At 40.2% G+C, this 16,647-nt stretch overlaps 1 pseudogene and 1 gene segment (V, D, J or C); both read left to right on the top strand.

Moving 5' to 3' along the window:
* Positions 1-1,405: 1,405 nt before the first annotated feature.
* Positions 1,406-10,144, top strand: LOC124235065 (T cell receptor alpha variable 16-like). The segment is given in 3 exon segments: positions 1,406-1,451; positions 1,564-1,935; positions 9,993-10,144. Coding segments are annotated over 3 exon segments (570 nt in total).
* Positions 10,145-14,885: 4,741 nt separating this feature from the next.
* LOC124235064 (T cell receptor alpha variable 18-like) lies at positions 14,886-15,531 on the top strand (annotated as a pseudogene).
* Positions 15,532-16,647: the final 1,116 nt, after the last annotated feature.

Raw genomic sequence — 16,647 nt, 5'->3', positions numbered from 1 at the left:
TCTTCAGGCTATACTTGACCTAGATGAAGCCCTTGCTTCTCTCTGAGGTATCCTTTCCTTTCTCTACTCTCCTCCTGGCAGTCTGATTACTGGGGAACTTTAAGTGGAGGCAATCCTGTGAGGCTGAAAAGCCTAGACGTTTCTGTGCCTGTGGTCAGCAATGTCGCAGAAAGCAGGGCGCTGATATCAGCAGCAATGTCAGTACTCTGCTGAAAAACTAGAAAAATATCTCTTTGCTCTCTGATCTCTCTTTCCTCCTCTTTATTAAGGACAGATGGGACTCAGCCTGCCTGTGACTTTCTTCTCAGCCATTTGGGGGCTAGAGGAGAGGCTTCTCAACAGAATTAGTTTCCTTCTTACAGGTCCACTGATCTCTGCAGGCCAAGCTCCCTCCATGATCTGTGGTTTTCTGCTCTTCATCCTGGAGCTACCTGTTACCTGACCCCAGATTCATATATGAGCCCTGAATGGGTTCCCTCACTTGAGTTCTCTTGAGATAGCCTGGCTGGTCACCACAGAAACTCCTTGGCTAAGCACAGGGGATCAGGGACATTTTCAACCTACCATCTTTTTAGAAGTGCCTTCTTCCTAGGCCAAATGATCATTCCTTTATTTATAGCTTATTTTAAAAAAAATACTTGTAAAATGAAAATTCTAAAGGGCCGCTTCCTGGTGTGGTAAAGTTCAGACTCCATGAAAATGGATGGAAAATAATCTGATCTGGTGATATTTAAACATTTCATTGACATGCCTGTAAGGAAGTTTAAATTTCTATAAAGTGTGATCTATTAATATTTTCCCTTATGCTTTCTGACTGCCATGCTTAGAAAATTTATGACTATTCTAAATTTTATTAAAAAAGTTTGTCTTTTATTTTAGAACATTAAATTTTATTTCATTTGGAATTTATTTTGTAACGGATATTAAGGTAGGCATCCAAATTTATTTGTTAATTTCTAAGTAACTCTCCATTCATGAAGTCACATTTTATCGAATATACCATCTTTTCCTCATTTTTATTGTAATTAAATTTCCGTAAGTAATTTGTTTGTTTGGACTTTGTATTCTGTTCCATTGACCTCTCTAGCTGGACCTCTCTAATAACATACTTTTTCAATTACTAGAGCTTTACGAGATGTCTCATTAACGGTAGAGGAAATGCCTCTTCATTCTCTTTGAGAGTTTCAAGGCTTTCTGAAGACTGAGGTTATCTGCAATATCAAATTTGGCCTTTAGAGGAAGATGCTACACAAATTGAACTCGGTAGAAAGTTAGAAAGCAATGAGCCCTTTGAGGAAGAGCTTTTGCTTTACCCACTGAGTAAACTCACTCACCGCTCAGTCAGAGTGTCCATGTGGCTGAACTGTTTCCAGAAAAGAGCCTCCTGCCTCCTCACAGCTCAGACATGAAGCCCATCCTCATCTCAGTGCTTGTGATGATGTTCACACTCAGTGAGTAAAGTCTCTTTTTATTCTCTTTCTATGGTCTTCTGATTTAGAATCAGTTTAAAGAAATATTCTCCTCAGTCTGCAAGACTCACCTGATCCAGACTTGGTGTTACAGGAGGAGCACGAGCCCAGACAGTGACTCAGACTGAGGACCGCATCTCTGTCGTTGAAGGGGCCCCAGTGCACGTGAAGTGCAGCTACTCATCTTCAGTGAGTCCTTATCTCTTCTGGTATGTCCAGTACCCCAGTCAAGGTCCCCAGTTACTCCTGAAACACACCTCAGTAGAGAGCATCAAAGGTTTCACGGCCAACCTTAACAAGGGTGAGAAGTCCTTCTATCTGAAGAAACCATCAGCTCAAGAGGAAGACTCAGCCATGTATTACTGCGCTCTGAGTGACACAGTGACTGGGTTTACAAGGGAAGCAGAGCACAAACCCTTCAGGAGTTACAGAAAATATTTCTCTGTCAGTTCTCTATTTGGCCACAGTGGGGCATTCTTTCTCTAGAGACTGACGCTGAGTTTACCTCTTAGATATAATATCATCAGTCATCTGTAAGCTATAGCTTAACCTTAAAAATTTCCAGGAATTTTTTTCATAATCTACTCTGCCTAATAAGTTTTCAGAATAGTAAGTGTATTTGCTCTGTCTAGTAGTACCTGGAAAAAGCACTTTTGAAATAAAAACAATATAGCACAGCATAAAAAAATCTTTTTTTTGGCCCAGAAGAGACCCTGGAACTGTCCAGGTTTAAAGTGGTACAGTCCCACCTCTCTGACTCCTCTGCCACCCCATCCACCCCGCATGTATTCACCACCACATACTTAAGCACATTTCCTTACAAGTACCACACTGTTTTGTGACATGTGATTGCTGATCTTTCTGCATCTAATGTCTTTCCTCTCATGCACGTCACGGACTCCTACTAACTCAGTCAAGGCACAATCAGAGAAAAAAGCAGTAATTTGAACAAGGAAAGTTTAATGTAAAGAATTATTAATTAATAGCAGAGAATCAATTACTAATGAGTTAAAATAACTGTAAAGAACATAGGAATAACATATGTAAGGAGAAGTTCTTATCTCTAGGACTAAGCCAGAGTTCCAAAGTAAGTAGCACAATGTAATACATGCCCCCTTCTCCAGCAGCAGAGATTCTCCTGCTGAATCTATGATTCAGACCTCATGGAGGGGTGTGTGGCGGTAGCCTGCTGGATGGTGGAGAAGTTTGCTGATGTGTCAGAGAAAAAGGCTGCCAAGGGGGAAGACACACACCAGGGTTCCCACAGAATTTACAGGAAACTGGCAAAGGAGTGGGGCTGAACTTGTTTCGGGTGCTCACGAAATTTGCAAGAAACCACCTGTGAGCTGTCACTGAACTTTGCTGGGAGTAAGTGTCACTGGTGTCCCACAGGCTGGCCAAGCACTGCAGGAAAAAGAAGTGAGGAAAACATGCCAGAACCAGGAAGAGAGGCCCCTTCCTTCTGTAGTGTCCTTCCAGTTCCCTCTACTGACAAAGCTTAATATCATGCCAGCCAGCAAAGGAGAAATGTTTACAAGGTCCAGGTCCAGAATCACAAATAGGACAATGAAGGGGGGATTTGGAATTGAAAGGCAATCAATTGATAACTAGCGCCTCTCATCCTTCTGGTTATTGGTCTTTCAAATGGACCCCTCCACACACATTTGAACTTCCAAACAACCAGGAAATGACTCTATGTTTCCATCTAACAAGCTAAATCAGTCCTTTAAACAAGTGAAGAAGTTCTCATCCTTTCCCCCAAATACGGAACCTCCTAAAACATTATTCTTCCAACAGTCACTATGGAGTTCTGACTATATATTAATTACTTCTAAAATTCAGAGGAAATTCCACAGAATCTGCTGTTGTATACAGACTAAGTTGTAAAGTTAGTCTCCAGGAATTTGTATATAAAATAATTACGGTGAGGGAAGAGAAAAAGACAATGGCATATAATAAAGCATATACTCCATCTTGTAGGCCAGAACCCCGTCTTTTCATGGGATTGTCTTCTAACTAATGTCATAACTGAATCAATACTCCTTTCTACATTTCAACAGACGAGTCACTTTTGGGACATGGGTAAATGGTAAGACTAGGTAATTCCATGGTCTTGTGCTCACTGCTGTAATCCTTTGCTGTGAAAATAGTTCCTTCAGCATAAGAAATGCTAAGGGGACTATCTTGATGAAGTTAGGCATTCTGTGAGTTCATGAAGATGATGCTGGCAGAAGCAATGAGGAAAAATCCGTAAGTATTTTTGTCTATTCCAGTGATGAAAAATTTCAGCCATCACCATTACCATGGAAGATGTCTAATGCAATCAACATGTCACCATGTGTTTGGGCAGTCCCTCTGGGGAATGACATCATATTAGGGGCTCAGCATTAGTCTCCGTGGTTAACAGACTAGGCATTTGGCGGTATAATTAGCTAAGTAAAACTTGATAAGGAGAAATCAGTTCTTTTGAGATCATGCATAATTTCTATTCCTGCTAACAAGGCCACTGTTTCTGGGATCATTGAGCAAGCATTGGGGTGTCTGGGGAAAGAAGTCGACACATCCATAGAGTATATCATTTTGTTCATCATCAAGATCTTCCACTGAAGTGGTTTTCCCTTTGTCAGTATTCACAAGGAGCGTAATTATCTTGATTGTCTGTGCCCATTCTTAGAGGCCCATCCAGATATATCTTCCCTAGATTTCCTTGTCACTAGTCTTCCAATCCTGTTCCTTCCAAGTCTCTTACCATCCAGCAAAACCATTAGCAACTGACTATGAATCAATGTAGATCAGTACTTGTGGTTGTCTCTCACTCTAGATAAAATGGACAACCAAAATGAACCACCTGATGTTTGGGGGGATTTTCCTTCCCCATTGTCCTTCGATGAGGTTATAACAGTGCTGGTTTTGTGTGGTACAAATCCATTTCAAAAGTAGGCCTGGGGTTTTTCTTCCTCAGTTCACTGATTGCAAGGAACTCCTCGGGAGGCTATAGGCATGTATTAAGGGAGAGTAGAAAATATCAGAAAAGTTGGTGACAAAGGAAGCTGAGGCGTTTACTCATGCCACTTACCTGTACCTTCTAGGTCTGCCTGAGCCCAGTCTCTCATATACCATTTTCACTTGATGATATATTTCTGCTGGGTGTGACCAACATTGTGGGCAAGTAGGTCAGACAACACTTGGTTCATGATGGTAGTTCAAGCTGCATGGCCATCTGTTCTCTGTTAGATATTCAGACTTCACCAAGGTCAATCAGCAAGTCAGAAGCTGTTTCTCAAAAGGAGAATAGTTACTTGAAGAAAAGGGCATATATTCTCCCTAAACACTAGAGGACTAGGCTGTGATTCTCCTTTTGGTGTTTCCCAAAGTTTCCATCCTGTTTGCCATGGAAACTTCAAATACCTCTGTTGGATCTGCTGGATTATAAGACCAAAGTGGTAAAGTAGATTGCACAGAAGATTGAACCTACTGTACAGTTTCCTCTTCCAAATTTTGTGCCTCTTTTCCTGTGGCAGGTGGTATGTGGTACAGCCATATGTCTTTCACCTTAGAGGGGATTTCTCAACATTTTCTGGACCAGTGGACCCCTAGAAACTTCACTGAGGTGACAAGTCCTTGAATTGTTGTGGTGTTTATCATTCCATCTACTGATTGTTCAATTTCCAGCCCAAGCAGCTTCTTATATTTTAAGCATCTCATGACTTCTGGAGCTACACCCTCACCCTCCCTTTCTAACAACTGTACAATGGGGATTTATTTTCACCCTGGCACCCATCACAATGCATTAAAACTTTATCTTGCCTTCTCTTCCTGTTGTGCCAGAGGCTCCAGAGAAGAGATATGGTGTTCTCTCTGGTTTTTATCCAACCTTCTAACACAATTTTCAGCACACAATATGTACTTAGTAAAGGAATGTTAAATAAATTCATATAAAAGTAAATATAAAAAGTAACAATTCTTTTTCTTGAGACAACCATCATGCTCAGTATACCGCAAACATGCTTTATGTTTACTCCCTATTTCATCACACAGAATATTAAGAAGATAAATACACAAGGGTCAAGATTTAGTAAATTTTTTTTACTTATTCATCAATGGCATTTTTAAGTAATTTTTTTTCCTTTGCAAGTATGTGATGGTGATGGATACATACAATAACTACTAGAACATTTTGGTGTCATTGATTTTACTCGTGTCAAGATATTAGCAATTTCATTTGCACCATCATTGTCAACGTCAACATAGTGAAAAACCCAAATAATATCTTAGTATTATTATTAAAATAGGTTTTACCTTGCAGATCACCTGAAATACTCTTGCAATCTTCTGGTGATCCACAGACACACATTTTGAGAAGTGCTGTTCTAGCATTTACTGTTTCAGTGGAAACTAACCTGATTCTCTCTCTGGTAGGTATTTTTCCTTTTCTTTGTCTACCTTAAAGCTTATAAGATTTTACCACTTATTTGGGATTAAAAAAATTGGGTGTCAAATTGAAAGAGCTGACTAAATGTCTGGTAGGATTGGAGGCAGGGACTTCACCAATACATAACTACGTCCTATTAACGTTTGTGAATCCAATATATAAAGAGCATAATTCTCAAAAATTCAGATAGGAAGGAAAAAATACTGCTTCTCCAGATTATATCTTTTCAAAGGCTATATAAAAGATAGGCTTCTTGAATCTGTTTTAGTTTGAATATTTTTTCTATCAGTATTAAATTTAAAAATTATTTTTCAAGCAGTACAAACCTTATAATTTACATCTTTCTATTAATATTAATTAATGAACACTGATTCCTATTAACATATAAAATATAAATTTATTCTTTGTTTTACGTTTCTTTTAAAAGATGTTTAGTTTTCTTAATTTGCTTAAGTTTCCTCACAGACATTTAACTCTTGGTATTATGAATAGAATCTTTCTTTTATATTATACTATTATAAGATTATTGTTAGGATATCATTTAATGGATATTTATGAACAATCTTATCCTTTCTCTTAACTTTAAAACAAATGACATTTATTTTTGACTATTGAGTATAACATTTGCTGATATATTTTGAATAGATATGCTTTATCTTGCAACAGGATTAGATATTTTATTTTTAATTAGTTGAGATTTTCTATCAGGAATATATTTTGAAGTTTACTATTTTTTGTTATCTTCAAGGTTATATGGATATTGTTTTTTTCAACTTGAAGAACTATGTTAATGGATATTCTAATGTTGAACCATCCTTGAATTCCTCTAATGCAGACTATTTGTTATAGGCATATTTTTTCACCCATTTCATTTTTGAATGAGAAATGAATTCTCCTGGTTTAAAATTCAAAAGGCACAATGAAAAGTTTCCCTTTCACCCCACTTAGTTAACCTCAAGTTCTCCTCGCCAGGGAACAGTAATGTTTCTGGTTCTTTTTCTTCTTTTGGGTATGCATTTTGCATATACAGCCAAATACATATAAATATTGAGAGAACTAGATTATTGCTTGTAAGACAGTGGACAAGTCCCTCAATTTCCCAGAGCCAGGGGACATCTTTTAACTACTATTCTAAATTTCCTCACAAACCTTTCAGAGCTATCTGGCAAAGAACAGATTAAAACTTTAGCTTCTTAAATAGCTTCTTAAATATTCTTAAATAACACAAATTCCTTACTCAAAAAGTTTTAATATTTCTTTGTTTCCTACTGACAAATTATCCATATTTATTCTGGCAGTCATCCAACCCAAGCCATTTTCTTGACTCATCTCCTAGCACTCTCTAACACACACATTGCTCCAGCCAACAATCTCTTTCTTTCTTCTTTGATCAGGAAGAAATAACAGTTTCTTCATTTCTTTCCCTCTTCCCCATCTCTCACTCTATTTTATGCACAGGACATCTTAAAATCAATTTTTGAAAATGTTTATAAAATACCCTAGAGGATGTTTGCCATTCTTTTTGACTGCTCAGCATCAGGATCCATTTTCTTATAACAACAGTAATTTTTGAGTCATTAGTAAATGTCAGCCCTGTTCCAAGTAGCATTTTATTTTGTCAATAACTTCAAAAAACTCTAAAAAGATAGTATTATTAATCATCATTCACATTTTACAATCAAGAGACTATAGGCACAGAGGGCATAAATAACTACTGAATGAGTAGATCTAATCTCAGCTTTGATGGCCTGACTACTGTGGGGACTGGAATTGGCCACACCAAGATATGTCTCTTCGGCATCAGGATTATTTGAGGCTGATTGCTTTTGATAAACTGGGACAGGGAAGGAGGCTCTGAGGAGTGGAACTTGCTTGCCTTTTGTTAGGAGACATTTACATTGTAAAGGAAATCTCTATCTGTAAAGGTGCCTCCCTCTCTGTACCAGGAAGAAGAAAGGAGATGACCTTGTCTCTAGAAACTCTTAATCAATGGGGAAGGCAAGGACTTAAATCTGCATTTGTTTATTGTGTTTGTCTGGTAACCTCCTGTAACTGACTTCCCTCCCCCTCCCAATGTTGGCATTTCTTTAAGGATTAAGCATCTTTCCTTAGGCTAGGAACTGATTGCTGCACTCACCTGTGACCACCCAGCTCAAGACAATAGACTTGCCTCCTGCTGTGTCCATCAAGCACTGTGCTGACAGGGCAATCTTGTGACTATTGTGGGAGGGACATTTCAAGCATATGTGAATCACCCTGTTTGGGGGTATATAACCAATCTGTGCACCCCACTTCTTCGGTGCCCTTTCTTCCTTCGGGAAGAAAGGCCCTGGGCCATGGTCCTCATAAAGCTTTGTTTAATTTTCTCCTGCTATTCTGTCTCATGTGAATTTAATTTGTTCTCTGGCCAGACGAACCTAGGTAATGGAGAGGAAAGGTCTTCCTCCCCTACACTACAAAGCTTCTTCTCCTGATTGCTACTGCCTCCTGCCAAAGAAACTGAAAATATCAGGTACTCACTGTTATGGGATGAATTGTGTCCCCTCGAAGCTCATATATTGAAGCCCCAACCCCCAGTACCACAGAATGTGACAGTATTTTGGAGACAGGTCCTTTAAAGAGGTAATTAAGTTAAAATGGGGTCATTAGGGTGGACCCTAATCCAAGATGACTGGTGCCCTTATAAAAAGAGAAGATTAGGAAACAGACAACATACACACAGAGGGACGACCACGTGAAGACACAGCAAGGAGGTAGTCATCTGAAAACCACAGAGAGAGACCAAAAAAGAAACCAAACTGCTGACACCTTGATCTTGGACTTCTAGCCTCCAGAATTGTGAGAAAATAAATTTTTGTTGTTTAAGCCACTCAGTCTATGGCATTTTGTTTTGGCAGCCCTAGCAAACTAATACACTCATATATCCACTCTACTCTGCAGATAAGTGTGGGCACATGAACTTTCTCAAATTTTGACTCAGGAGTTACTTATGAAGAAAAGGAAAGAATGGTGGTAATTGCAACAAGATGCAGATTCTAGTTCCAGGAGAACATGGGCAGCGGTTTTGCAGCTGTATAGTGTCCTGTACTAGCAACCTTGAAAGCACGACCTGCAGAGGCTGGAGCTTAGAAGAGAAGCCCATGGGACACTCAGAGGAACAGTTCTTCAGACTGATTTTTTATTTTGTTCCTGACTCATCAGCTTTTGAGTCCAGTTCTCAAACCCTATTGGAGATTCTGAGGCAAATCCAATATTAATTAACTTATTCCTTTTCTACTTAATTCAGCCATAGTCAGTATCTGTTCTTCACCAATAAGAACTCTGATTTCTAAACAATCTAATTCCAGCATTAGGCAAATTCAACAAAAAAGGGAGCTCACAGATTCATTATCTGAGGTGATTGTAAGAAACCTAACAGTGCCTCTCAGAGGTATTCTAGAAACAATGGGCACAACATTCTTTCTTCCTTGAGTTCTTACCTGAATTAAACTGCATCTGTTTTTACTTTAGGGTGGAACTGGAGTTCAATGAAAGCAGAGAATAGAGGAGCTTTGTAACATCTGAATCTGCTCTGTACACACTTCACGTTTCAGAGCACATTCTATCAGCAGGATAATGCTGCCAGAAGCTGGCAGTGCCTCTCTCTCCTCAGACTCACTGGGTTTGAAATCAACATGTGTATATTGAAAGCAAAGGTTGAGCTCGAGTCTGATTGGCTAAGTAAGAAACCTGAGACTCTCTGGGATCCAGAGGGACTAGATAAATATATCCTGTAAAGAGAGCTAACTTTAGACTCAGGAATCTGGCTCCATTTCAGGCCCCAGAGCTGAGTCTTCTATGATCCCAATAAGGAAGAAGAATGGAGAAACTCCTGGGAGTGTCTTTGGTGATCCTATGTCTTCAACTGGCCAGTGAGTTGAGGCTCTTGGTGATGGGAACAGGGTGACCAAAGTTCAGAGCCCACAAGATTGAGGGACAAAGTCTCCTTGTTAACTTGGAAATGTACCAGAACATTATGGAAGGAAATGTAAACACTAGAGAGTGGAAATGCAATAACTGACACCTTATCTCTGCCCTGTGTTTCTGTCTAGGGATGAACAGCCAACAAGGAGAACGGAATCTTCAGGCCCTGAGCATCTCAGGGTGCTCAGAGGGTGAAAATGCCACCATGAACTGCAGTTATGAAACTAGTATGAACAGTTTACAGCGGTATAGACAAGATGCAGGTAGAGGACTTGCATGACTGATTTTAATATGTTGAAATGAAAGAGAGAAACCTAGCGGAAGACTACGAGTCACGCTTGACACCTCCAGCAAAAGCAGCTCCCTGTCCATCACGGCTTCCCAGGCTGCAGACTCTGATGCTTACTTCTGTGCTGTGGAGACACAGCATTGACCAGGCACCTGCAGCCCCTACACAAACTCTGCCAGAGCTGCCTCTTAGGAGTCCCCACAGTGGGTAGAGGTGGTGGTTACATCTTCCCATGAAAGAGAGTCTACAAAGAGCTGGCACCATGAAAGGGAGGCCCTCTCAAATCGTGATTTTTTTGGAAGCACCTTGGACTAAGGTAAAAGGTATGAGATTCAGAATGGGAAACTGAAATGCCAGGTTCACTTCTGCCAATCCTGGCTACATGACCTTAGGCACATCATCAGCGTAGCAGCTTTCAATTCCCTCACTTAAAATAAAGGAATTGGACCAATGAGCCCTAAAGACCTTCAAGCAAAGAAGAAAAAAGTAAACTCTGGACACTTGTGGAGAAGGGAGAAGTACTTCTCAGTATTAGAGGTCTTGTCTGTCATGTGTGCAGCGCCCTCAAGACTTTAGTGGGTCCTCGAGATTCATGAGCTGACCCTTTCCTCTGATTCCTGTATAGGAAACAGTAGATTCATCAGGCCTTAGAGTTAGAAAAGATCTTAGGACTCTTTCAACCAAACTTTTCATTTTAAAGCTGAGGAGTGGATACATTGTGTGTCGATGGGGACAAGGATCTGAATCTTTGGAGCGAGGGAGACAAATCTGATTCTGCCGTTTACCAGTTGTGTAATTTTGGAGACTCAATTTCTCCGTTAGTAAAGTGGGAACTTATAAGAACGTCATAATTTTTCCCCATCCCAGTGAGACATGTATGTTCTCCACTGCTAGGTCCTGAAGTATTGTTTTGTGAAAGTAGGTAATTTTATTATCAAATGCATAATAATTTTCCATCCGTTTATTCTTGCTCCTAGCAAGAAATATAAAGGCTGAATATAGTTTTTTAATGCAGTTTTGATACTACTGAAAATGTGTGTGTGAAGAAAATGAGGGCATTTGTGTTTATCTGCGTGTTTGGTGAAAAAGATGGGGGAGGTAAGGGAGATGTTGTATATGGCCCTGTTTCCCAAATGCCAGACCTTCAACCAGCACCATCACCTGTATCAGAATTACCTAGAGCACCTTTGGAGATCTGATTACCAGGCTCTACCCCAGCTTATTCAATCAGTTTCTGATGAAATGATGAATTTGTGTTTTTAATGAACATCATCTCTATCAGTTAGAGATTGACTCAGCTTAAAGTTATAAAACTCAAGTAGTAGTATTTTTAACAGGGTAGAGTTTATTTTAATGTACATAAAAATGCTCTATCATATGTGACGCTGTAATGCTAGCTTCACCATGTTGCATCTTTACAGTTCACTGTTGCTCATGCTTAAGATGTCACCCGTTTTTATACTTTTAAGAAACTGTTAGAGATCCGTCCACTTTATACGCCTTCTTGGCAGAAAGAAAGAGAAAGTCGAAAGGCAAGCAGGTCAATGCTGGCTGAGTCAGCATTTCCAGAAACTCCACCCAACAGCTTCTACTTAAGGTATTTTTTTTTTGATTCATAGTTACTAATTTTTGAAATGCCATATCCAATCTATCTCCCAGTCCTATTGAATTTGCCTCCTAAAAGTCTTCCAGAAGACATCACAACCCTCACAGTGCAATTCACCCCCACAATCCTAGTCAAAAGTCCACCTTAACCCCTTGCTCCCCTGCTCCCAGCACATTCGACACATCCCATCACTCCTCAATGTAGTGAGGCGGTCTTGTCAGAGTGCAAATTTGAGCATGTCAATCACCTGGATCCCGATTTGTTCTTAGAATAAAGAAAAATTTCCTATTTTAACCCAGAAAACCTTGTATAATTTAGGATCTTGCTACCTTTCCAAGTTCATTCTGTAATATGTTCCTAATCTCTTGCTCTCTCTCTTTCTCTTTGTCTTCAATAATTCTCATATTTTTTTTCTACTTCTTCTCCCCAAAGCCCCCCAGTACATAGTTTTGGGTTCTTCTAGTTGTGGCGTGGGGGACACTGCCTCAGCGTGGCCTGGTGAGTGGTTCCATGTCCACGCCCAGGATCTGAACCAGCAAAACCCTGGGCCGCAGAAGCCGAGCGTGCAAACTTCACCACTTGGCCACGGGGCCTGCCCCATGATATTTGTTTCTTAAAAGCATCTTGTTCCTCCTTCATAGCCATTTTAGGAGATTTTCTTATTCTTTTTCCTTTCCCTAAAATTCTTTTTCCTCCCTTCAAAAGAAAAGAAACTAGTAAATGCCTGCTTATTCTTTTATATCTGCCCAAGTCAGTAGCTGAAGGAAGCTCAAAGTGCACTTTTAGAATCATAGAACTCTGCCTTTTCACACTTGCAGCTTTTCTTTTATTTCTTTGAGCACTTGATGAAAAGCTATTTCTACCACTACTCTGGGCTCCTTAATGACAGGGACCACCCTTGAATCCTCAGCACCAAAGTATCTTAGGCATTAAGATTATCAAATCGCCTTCTTTCTCCTTACTATCCATTAACTTATTTAATATATTTCCTTTGTTTTAAGCCCCCTTAAAGAACTATGATAATATTGTAGTGAAAGAACAAACAAGAAAATGTGGCTGAGTTTCTATGATTGCAGTTCATGGACCTTTGGAGGTTTATGGGTAAATTTTGGGGGTAAAGCAGAGGTTGGCAAACTACAGTCCACAGGTCAAAGCTGCCTACTACCTGTTTTTGTAAAGAAAGTTTTATTGGGAAACAGCCATGGTCATTTATTTACGCATTAACTATGGCTGCCTTATGTTATAGCAGCAGAGTGGAGTAGTTGCAAGAGAGACTTCAAAGCCTAAAATATTTACTATTTGGCCCATTGCAGAAAAATGTTTGCCAACTCATGGAGTATAGTAATTAAATGAGAATTCTTAGATTTGGAGTTTTCTGTTTGATGGCAACAAAATAAAATAATAAAGACATGTTTCTAATTATCTGTAGACCAACTTAAAATAGTCTGCTTAATTTTGATGCTTTTGTGTTCTTTATGTTATTTTTACCAAATTAAAGACAAATGAAACAATGGTACTCTACAAATAAAGATATCACAGTTGTTTAAATGGAGAAAAGTGTTCGGAAAATTTGGTTAGGATATGGTACGTGGTACTACAGACAGGTCAAACCTTAAAGAACCTAAATTCCCACAGTTACTGCCGTGTTTCCATTGACAGGAGATGTATTACTCTCATTCACTGTTTGAATGTATCAACTTGCAATTCAGTAGATGTGAGGGTAGCAGTCAATGCACAATATATATTTTTTTCAGAGTTGATTTTTTGGGTGCTTCATTAAATAATACAATTGTATAATGGTGACTTAAATGGTATTTTTGAAAAGGAAAACTAAAAATGCTAGAAACTAATGACAATAATTCAGACAATAGTACATTAAGCTCCAAATTATTTCAATCAAGTGAGTTATTGGACTGCACACAGCTATAGCTTTCTTCTAATAAGCTTATACCAACTCTTTAGACTTCAGCAGAAGATAATCTCTCACATTAATATTTTAATTTGAATTTTACTGATTGTATATTTTGTTTGATTTGGTAATTATGTAAGACCTGTGAGCCTAAGAAGTTTATCCTTAACTTCATTTTTGTGTCTATTAAGGCACCATAATATTTTTTAAGCAGTCAGTATTAGAGTGTTCCCTTATATGAAGATCTGTACCTTATTCAATTTTGAGAAACACTGAATGCGCCTGTTATCCAGGTCCTGGATCTGACTCTAGAAGAAGCTGGTCACACCAGGGGTCTAGACATGTGCTCTCATAGAGACTACACTTCATAAAAGATAATTGTACCCACCAGACATGTCTACTCATTCATTTATTGACTCATTTTTCAGATATTTTTTGAGCATCTACTATAATCTAAGGGCCTGTATATTTTGAGAAATGGCTTACTGAGACCAATGAGATTAAGTCTCTGATCTCTGGAGCACCAAGTCCAGTTTGGAAAAGACACAACGATTCCAATATGATGCAGTGATGATAATGACAGACATGTGTACAAGGTATGGTGGGAAAAGAGACAGGCACATTCAGCCTGAAGTGATGGGTGAGTGCTTTCACAAGGGGGTGGCATGTAAATTGGTTCTTAAAGAATGACTAGAAGTTACCCAGGCAAAGGTAGGGGAGAGAAGAGAGGACATTCTAAGCAAAGGGGCTCATCCCCTGGTTCTAGAGGACCAGTGGGAGAATATGTCAAGAAGAGAACTCAGATCGTACTTTTTTACACTCTCATTCCACCCTAAAGTGCCAAAACTAGCTTAATACTCAGTGTGAACAGACATTAGATGCTGGAACCAGGGAGACACAAGGGAGCCACATTGCTCTGCACCTTTAAGAGGGTGACAGAAAAATTCGAAGATATGAAGCAGGCTGCAGGGACAGAGGAAGAACCACAAGAGGGCGCTGCTCCCCATCGGGTGGTGTTTTCACACAAATTCATCTTCCACCTCCAAGCGCACCTCATTTTTGCAGCCTGTGACATGATCTTGCAGAGAAGTTGACTTGCTTCACACAGGAGCCAAGATTTTCTAGAGGATTGACCAAAGGATCAAGAAAATAGAGGAACAGCCCTCTCAGCTTTGGTGTATTCCCAAACAAAACCTGCTGCTGTTTCTCCCCCAGCCATGCTGTCTGCCTCCTGCTCGGGACTTGTGATCTTGTTGATGTTGAGTAAGTAAAATTTACTCAAAATTTCTAAGGTGTTCTATTCCTTGGTTTTAGGATGACTTTTAATCCCTAACAAACTGGAGACTACCCTCTTACATTACCAATATAACAAAGCCTTTACTTTTTTTTTTTAGGAGGGACCAATGGAGACTCGGTGACCCAGACAGAAGGCCCTGTTATCCTGCCCGAGGGGGCACCTCTGACCCTGAACTGCACCTACCAGAGCAGCTATTCTTTTTCCCTTTTCTGGTATGTCCAGTATCAAAACAAAGAGCCTCAGCTCCTCCTGAAAAGCTCATCAGAAAACCAGGGGGCGGACAGCAGAGGTTTTCAGGCCACTCTTAATAGGAGTGACAGCTCCTTCCACCTGCAGAAAGCCTCAGTGCAAGTGTCAGACTCGGCCGTGTACTACTGCGCTCTGAGAGACACAGTGAGGGGGATTCAGGGGGAGCTGAGCACAAACCCAGAGGGTGCAGGTGGGCCTGGCTGTGGCAGCCCTGGGAGGGGTGTTCCCTTCTCTCCAGTGTTCTGCGCTGGAGGCTTCCTCACAGTACTTCCAGCTCTGATGCCTCAGAGTCAAGGAGCCTTGGAATTCTTGGATGAGTCTGCAGAGAGGAATTAGGGGAGGGACAGTGTAAAGAGGAACCTAAACTCTGTTCTCCAGAAACGCCTCTGTTTTCAGTGCAGCCTCTTTCCCCAAGATGGTGTACAATTCCTGGGAAGTGACGTTAACTCTGCTCCATGACAGTTCAGTTGGTATGTACTAAAATATTTCACAACCTATTAATGAAAATTCTCAGGGCTTGTAGTTCATGGACTAATGTGTGACCTTGAAGCTCGTCCTTTGCTTTTACAGTTCAGGCCAGGATCCTGTGTCTTGCTGAGTTTCACCTGCAGAAACTCCATCTCCAGTGACTGAAACCCTTATCCTCTCTTCCCTTGAATTTTCCTTCCCTAGCGGTCTCTCTAGAAACGCTGCTGCCTGAGTAAGTTCTATGAGGAGAGCTTCCTGAGATTTTCCTCATGTCAAGGGCACTGGTTTCAGAACAGCCCAGTCAGTAAACAGCTGCGTCCATGGCGTGTCTTGCTTGCACTGTGCTGACACACCTCCACGCTTCTTCCTGTCATCACAGCAGCTCTTTACTGTGACACTAAATAATGATCTGGATTCTGGACTTGAGGATCTGTGCTATGAGGAATTCTGGATTCTGGACATGAGAAGACTACGTAACTTAATATATTATTTTATCATTACATTTATGCCTGTGATCCTTCTGAAGTGTGTCAAATTCAGTGGCCAAGAAAACACTCAGGTGTCTGTTTATAAGACAGAAGGATATTCATGGACTCTTGTTCACTGGGACCCCAAATGGCTAAAATAATCTCAAGTTTCTCCACACCAGAGAAACACAAAGTAGAGAAAGGTTCACCTTTCACTAACCCCTGAGGGGATGTAGCTCACTAAGAGAAACTTTTCTGGATATTCTGGAATTCTGTGAGCCTCATTTGTCCTTTTTCCATCTTTCATGGTGCTGTGGGATTGACAGGTGCAAACATGGGTTTTGCAGGGTCTGGTGCTTCTTCAATTTCTGAGGCTCTCTTTAAGAAAAAGAAAAGAAAATTACAAATGCAAGTTTCTGGGACCCAGGATGATAAGAGGGCCTAAAATATAAGCCTGATTTGCTTCAAGGTAAATCTGACTCTGGGATCCCACAGAGA

Source organism: Equus quagga, chromosome 2 (genome assembly GCF_021613505.1).
Source record: "Equus quagga isolate Etosha38 chromosome 2, UCLA_HA_Equagga_1.0, whole genome shotgun sequence".
Classification (NCBI taxonomy): domain Eukaryota; kingdom Metazoa; phylum Chordata; class Mammalia; order Perissodactyla; family Equidae; genus Equus; species Equus quagga.
Note: the sequence above shows the minus strand (reverse complement) of the source record. Positions and strands in the feature narration are given on the sequence as shown.